This window comes from Microtus ochrogaster, chromosome 19 (genome assembly GCF_000317375.1).
Source record: "Microtus ochrogaster isolate Prairie Vole_2 chromosome 19, MicOch1.0, whole genome shotgun sequence".
In the NCBI taxonomy this organism is placed as follows: Eukaryota; Metazoa; Chordata; class Mammalia; order Rodentia; family Cricetidae; genus Microtus; species Microtus ochrogaster.
In genome coordinates, this window is record NC_022021.1 from 28810582 (window position 1) to 28817766 (window position 7185).

The following is a 7185-nucleotide window of genomic DNA, read 5'->3' on the forward strand; positions in this document are numbered from 1 at the left end:
AGGCAGGCGGATCTCTGTGAGTTCGAGGCCAGCCTGGTCTACAAGAGCTAGTTCCAGGACAGGCACCAAAAACTACAGAGAAACCCTCTCTCGAAAAAATTAAAAAAAAAAAAAAAGCCAGAGTGAACAAGAACTTCCCTATGGCCTCAGCATTAGCTCCTGCCTCCAAGTTCCAACCCTGTTTTGAGTTCCTATCCTGACTTCTTCCAGTGATTAATAGTGATATGAAGTTGTTTTGTTCATGGCGTTTCATCATAGCAATAGTAACCCTAACTAGGGACAGGAAGTAGTTAACAGAATAGTGGGCCACTGTTGTCATAGACTGTATTATTTTTGGGAGGATTGTGGAAGGGCTTTAGAAGTTAGAGCAAGAAAAGCCATGGAGTGCTCAAACGTGGTGGGTTGTTCTGTGGGAGCCTGGAAGACTGCTGAGAGCAATGTAGAATATGGAAGCCTGCTTTGTGAAGTTTCAGAAGTTTGTGAGTCTCTTAATGACTATCAGAGCTATTTGCTATTTTGAGTTAATTTAAGATTCTGGTTAGCTGGAGCCAAAGAATGAGCCGTGATTAACAAGATAGCAGAACCACTAAAGAAAAATCTTTGGTTCACTGGGACAATTGCTGCTGGTTAGTTGGAGCTGAAAAATTGGCAGTAATTAAGAAGAGATCAGCATCATTGAGGTGAAATCTTGTGGGAAGTCTTTTCTCAGAGTCAGCACACACAAGTTGTGTTGAGAGACAGCCAAGGACTGGTTTGAAGGTATGAAGGGGTCATGGAGAGCAGCTGAGGCTGGGCCCCGGGAGAGGCCACCTGTGAAGGTGTGGCCAGTGCAGCAGTGGAAGCCCCAGGACTGAAGGGTCATGGGGAAACACTGACGTTTGGCATGAAGAGGATATCAGTGAAAGCACAGTTCAGCTGCAGTACAAGAACCCGCATCTGAAGACATCAGTACCATGGGATGACGGCCAAGAACAGCCGCAGCCCTGGAATGGACCCAGCCTGAGAAGTGACCTAGGCTCTTTGAAGGAGCCCAGATTGTGATTGAATCCCAGATACTGGACATTAAGTGTTTATACTGTTGGAGTCTGGTTCCTGAATTTATCTGAGTGTACTGTGCCCTGGTTTTTGCCTCTTGAAATAAGAAACTATTTAACTTATTATTATTTTTCTTAATAGAAGCCCACAGTTGAGACTTTCTATTTTAAAAGACTTTGGTTTTTTTAGAGACTGAATTTTTAAAATGTTTGAATTTGTAAGACTGTGGAACTATTTTTGTTTTTGTTTTGTTTTTCGAGACAGGGTTTCTCAGTGTAGCCTTGGCAGTCGTGGAACTTGCTCTGTAGACTAGGCTGGCCTCGAACTTACAGAGATCTGTCTGCCTCTGCCTCCCAAGTATTGGGATTAAAGGCGAGTACCACCACCAACTGGCTGGGCCTTTGAAGTTTGTAAAATGTTTCACATTATGATTTTTTTAAAGTTTACACTAATGTGTGATTGTGAGGACAAACAAAAAAAGGAGAAGTAAGTATTCTTTACGGTAATCTGTTTTCCTGTCAGGCTGACAAGGGATCAATTATACAAAACAGTTTGATGACAACTAGACACCAGCTGAAGACATCTGAGAGGAAGAAAGCTCAATTAAGAAAATGCCCTACAGGTTGTAGGCAAGTCTGTAACTGAAAACCAACATACTATTTAAAAACTGAGCCGGGCGGTGGTGGCGCACGCCTTTAATCCCAGCACTCGGAAGGCAGAGGCAGGCGGATCTCTGTGAGTTCGAGGCCAGCCTTGTCTGCAAGAGCTAGTTCCGGGACAGGCACCAAAGCTACAGAGAAACCCTGTCTTGAAAAAACAAAAAAAAAAAAAACAAAAAACAAAAAAAAACTGAGATAATATCTCTGGATAGAATAGTCTCTATAGTTAAATACACAAAACTGTAATGGTTGAATAGGTTAAGAAAGATCATATTTTATTAATATAAACTCTAGAAACAAAATAAAAAATAGATTAAATAAGTAGCTAAATTATTTTAAACATTAATGAAAAAGATATTTCACAAGATCAGATTTCCATCTTACCTTAATGCCTTCTTCATCGTTGACTCTACGAATCATTTTTACACACATTTCTGTAATTTTTGGAAATGTAGGTTGTTCAATACAGATGTCTCTTAAAATCTTTATTACCCTTTTCCTGACACTGATACCAGTATCCTAAGAACAAAAATGTATTTTCATATGTTAGGAAAATTTAGGTTTTAGGTGTGTGAAATTTGAAAAAACAAGGTTAAAGATTTTTTTGTAAGCATTATAATTCCTATTTGTTAAATGAAGATTATGTTGCATATATTCACCCTTCACATATCATAAACATGACATTTAGCTTACCGTATTTACTTTTAAAATATGATGTAACATGGATGTATGTACACTCAGTAATGAACTCAAGACCAGAGAACAAATTCACCAAATTTGAATAAGAGGATAAGCTTTTAGAATAGTGTCTGGTACTTCAACAACATATAAAATGCTAATTATGATACAGACAACAAAGTGTTTACTAAGCTAAATCAAGTAAACCTTTTGGCACTAACTACTCTTGTATTATACTAATGGTAATAAATGTCCCTGAAGCAATATGTAATTTTTTGTGTGAATGCGTCAATGTGCAGTTCTATAAAAATCAATATGCTTGTAGTGGGTGGTGTGCCTGCAATGAAAATAATTTTCAGACAGACAGACAGACACAGTCACACACACACACACACACACACACACACACAATATCACTCTGCAATGATAATTACTCCAGAGTACTCTCCAGAACCAGGTAACTATCATACATAATTACTATCACTATCAATTACTCATTAAAACTGGTATAACAGTAATTGAAAAATGGATCTTATTTTCACTAACAATTGGCTTGATAATATTGAGTACCTTGCCTCTTGAAAGCATAACCTTCTTTAGAATGGTGCCATATGGTTCAGATTAGGCAATATAAAATTGTAATTGTCATATATATATATTTAGATTAATTTAGTAACATTTAGGGCAAATTATATTCATAAATTCTATAAAACAGAAGAAAATACCAATATTCTTTCAATCAGCATATCATAATACTGCTCAGCAAGCTGAGGTCGACAAAGGACAAATCGACCTAGTAATTCCACGGCTGCCTCTCGAACACTAGTGGAGTTATCCATTAATCGGCCATGAACTCCTCGCTGCATGTCAAGCTAAAGAAGAGTGAGAGAAATGTCATTTGTAGCAGAGAGATAATCTTCAATATTCAAATTTGAATAAAAAAGCAGGAAATATTATTTTTGCTCTTACCCTTGCTAGAATACTGGGGTCTACAGCAACAACCTCAGATAAACACTTCATGGCTTTTGTTCGAACGGCAATTGCATTTTCACCAAGAACTCGTAGTATCTGCCAGGCAAAATTAACATTCTCATAAATTTTAAAATACATAAAATTTAATGAAATATAGCACATATATATATATATATATATGAACACAATCTATAACTTGCTACCTTTTGTTTTTTATGTGTAAGTCAAGTTATACATCATCTTACTCATCCAAAAATCTTTTCTTTTTTTCCACAAAGACAGGGTTTCTCTGTGTAGCTTTGGAGCCTGTCCTGGAACTCTCTCTGTAGCCCAGGCTGGCCTTGAACTCGCAAAGATCTGCCTGCATGTGTTTCCTAAGTGCTGGGATTGAAGGCCTGTGCCTCCACTGCCTGGCTCTGGTCCAGAATCTTAACCGAGACAGTATACATGGAAAAGCACTCTATATTTTGGGATCTTCACCTCAGTATTCTCAGTTAAACATACTGCTGCATATATATTTAAGAACATCAAGCTCCACTAAATATATGTGTAACTAAGACAGTATTATCAAAGACTTTATAACTGAACAATTTTCATGTCAAACAAGCATGTCTATTTGTTTGTACAAGAAGAATCAGTTTGTGGACGGTAAGCATAGCTAAAGACATGCAAATAACATGGAATAGAGACAAATGCTGCTTTCACAATGAACACAAACTGTCCACGATCTCCAAAAGTAACCAGAATAAAAAAAAAATCAATCAGAACAATCAATCAATTTACCTGCGTCAAATAAATATCAAAGCTCTGGGCAAACGGCCTCATAGAGGCCAAGTATCGGACAATCAAGCACGCATCATCATAGTCCACAGTATCTGAGTTCATCCTACAACAAAAAGCACTGCAGTTTTAAATGTTCTTTGTAAATGAATATTTACAACACACACACACACACAATTTTTTTTCTCTCTCTGTATCTTACTTTAATGTGCTGAACTGAGATGGTGTGGTTTTGATAATGCTTCTAAGGAACTTTTTCCGGTTTTCAGCTCGATGCATTATTTGACCAGTTGTCTCAATTTCTTTTGCATGGTGTGCCCCATCAGAGGATTCTTCATCTTTTTGTGATTTCATTGCTTTTTCTGTTTCCAGAGTTGTGTCACGAAACCACTGGGCTATATAGAATTTACGAGAAAACTGGAAAGACATTAGATAGGTTTGAGCTCATGTAATTAGTAACATTTCTAATCAGGAATAGAAGTTCTAAGTTTGTTTTTTTTTTTAAAGCGAACTCTTGGACAGAAGCAGATGTAAAGACAGAAATATCCTGGATTACAGGATTTTCCCTTTTTTACATTTAACTAAAAATTTAACTGTTAATGTAAAACACTGACAATAAAAATAGCTACATTAAATAGAGTACTACTATCAACTACTTAAAGTAGGACATTTCATATAGTTCAGTAGATTTGGTAAGACCACTAGAAAAGTTTAGAATAGATGGTGTGAAGGTAAAAGACTTCCATCTGTTTCCAACTCTTGTCTTATCTGTGCAAAAAATATGCAAGTTTTAAATACATTAAAACATTCAGCACTGAAGCACTCTGTGTATTTGTTCCATACCCACAGACTGGAAATCTACTAGGTAGTTAAAATAATACAGAGGTTATTGTAACTTTTTCATTTCACTACTTAGAAAAATTGAAAATACTTCATTATGTGCATAGTGTTATTTACAAACTTATGCCAAGACTATAAAACATACAAATTGTATACAGTTTGTTATATTCCAGATATGCTACTTAATATACATTTTCAAAGAACTGTATGTATGCATATATATGAATTTGACAGCTTTTTTGTATGCTAACAGGTCACCTTCACCATCAGGAGGTCTATATTCAATTTTAGGATTAGCCTAGACTTGAAGATAATCTATAAAAATATTTCCAAATATTTCTCTTATTTTCTTTCCCTCTAATGCCCCACCTTACTTTTTGAAGATAATTTAAATTTAAAAAGCAAAATGAATCTCACCACCAGTGAAGGGTCAGTCTCAGTGTTCTCATCCAAATAATCAAGCAATGCCTTTTGCAATTGTTGGATTTCATCTTCTCCTCCAGAAACCTAAACCAAAAACAATAATCACAAGATTATTGGTAACTTATTTGCCTGTTACTGATCCTCCCACCCATTTCTAAAACAGTGTTGTACCAGGGCTCACTTCAAGTTTGGAAACCTCGGCCCAGCCTCCCAAATGATAGTCACAGATATGTGACTACTAAAGTACTGGTGTGCGTTAATAAATAGTGTAGATGTGAATGCAAGCCTAGCGGGGAACAAGCCAGTAAGAAGGAAAGCAAGTATACTCATTATATAGAAACAAAAAGTATGGTTTCTCAAAAACACGCTGATAGCTAAGTTTGGCTTTATAAGCTATTTGCTATCTTAAAGAGTTGGGAAGTGGTTGATATAAATATCAGAAGTAAATATCATCACAAAAACACCCTATTCAGCTCTGTACCTAATTTACATTTACAATTGCTATTTTTTTCTTTTTTTCTGGACACAGGATTCACATATCACAGCACTGTCTTGAACTCATTGTGTATTTTGTATTTATGAATATATACCAAAGTTTTGATCTAGTAAATAAGAATGTTAGCAGCTGTGATAATATGCATCATACATTTCAGGTAGCTTTATAATTACTGTGGAAATAATACTTTAGGCATAGAAAGGGAGAGAATTTATAGGTTCTGGGAATTTAACTGAGTTTGCTTAGCATGGATTCTGAGGACCTGAGTTCAGATCTCCATGCTTTTATGACACTTTGTCGCTGAGCTATCTCCCCAGTACTATTTCCATCATTCTTTAAGACTTTATTTCATGATGTAATAGGTACTTTAAAGACATCTTTTACTTTCAGTGTCTCATATGTGGGGTCATTTATTTCTTCAAAGAATCCTAGTCCTTTAACTAATAATGATAAGATAGAGAATGACTGAAAACAAAACAAAAAGAAAAAACCTGAACTAACTCTCTGGCATCCACACGCATGTGCAGACATGCACCTATGCATCCATGTGCACACACATTAGCAAGTACACACACCATAAACACAACACATACCTACTCCCCTGCCCCACACCCAAAAAGAATATAGGGAACATGTCAAAAAAAGGCACAAAGGCTAGCTTCAAAAGGCATCTCACTAGTCAAATGTAAGGACAATTTGACCATTAAAATAATGATGATGGGTTAGAGAAATGGCTTAGTGATTAAAAGTGCTTACTACTCTATCGGTTAAAAGTGCTTACTGCTCTATCAGAGGACTGCAGTTCGGATCCCAGTACCCACATTCAGTAGCTCACAAATGTCTGAAACTCCAGCTCCAAGGGATCCAATGGACCCTTCTGGTTTCCATGGACACCTGCACACACACACGTACACATATACATACTCACACAAATAAATGAAATAAAACAAATCTTCAAATAAAAAAGATGGCAATAGATTATACTCAAAGTATTATATTCATTAGTAATATAGTAATATTAAATTTTTGCTTTTGATAGTGTATTACAAATATTTATGTGCCAATTCTTATTTGTACAAATATACACCACACAACAGCACTCAAAATTTTGCACTAATTACCATCTGATGGGTTTGTTAAATCACTGACTACTCCACTCCTAGGGTTCTGGATTCAGTGAATCCAGAGAAGGACCTAAAGTTTTATCTTAAGGATTAGTTCCTGAGGACATTATGAATACAAGACTAGCTGGGACTATAGTGAGAGCTTATCACATTCAGGACCAAATAACAAAACAAATTT

At 36.2% G+C, this 7185-nt stretch overlaps 1 protein-coding gene across 1 annotated transcript in view; it reads right to left on the reverse strand.

The window, feature by feature from the left end:
* The window catches only part of Nipbl (NIPBL, cohesin loading factor), a 161413-nt gene that overhangs the window by 32657 nt on the left and 121571 nt on the right, over positions 1 to 7185 (reverse strand). Inside the window, exons 24-29 of the mRNA XM_005356741.3 lie at positions 5382 to 5471; positions 4327 to 4541; positions 4128 to 4230; positions 3342 to 3440; positions 3098 to 3244; positions 2079 to 2213 (exon numbers count right to left, since the gene is read on the reverse strand). Of these exons, the coding sequence (XP_005356798.1) occupies positions 2079 to 2213; positions 3098 to 3244; positions 3342 to 3440; positions 4128 to 4230; positions 4327 to 4541; positions 5382 to 5471 (789 nt within the window). The remainder of the gene's footprint in view (positions 1 to 2078; positions 2214 to 3097; positions 3245 to 3341; positions 3441 to 4127; positions 4231 to 4326; positions 4542 to 5381; positions 5472 to 7185) is intronic.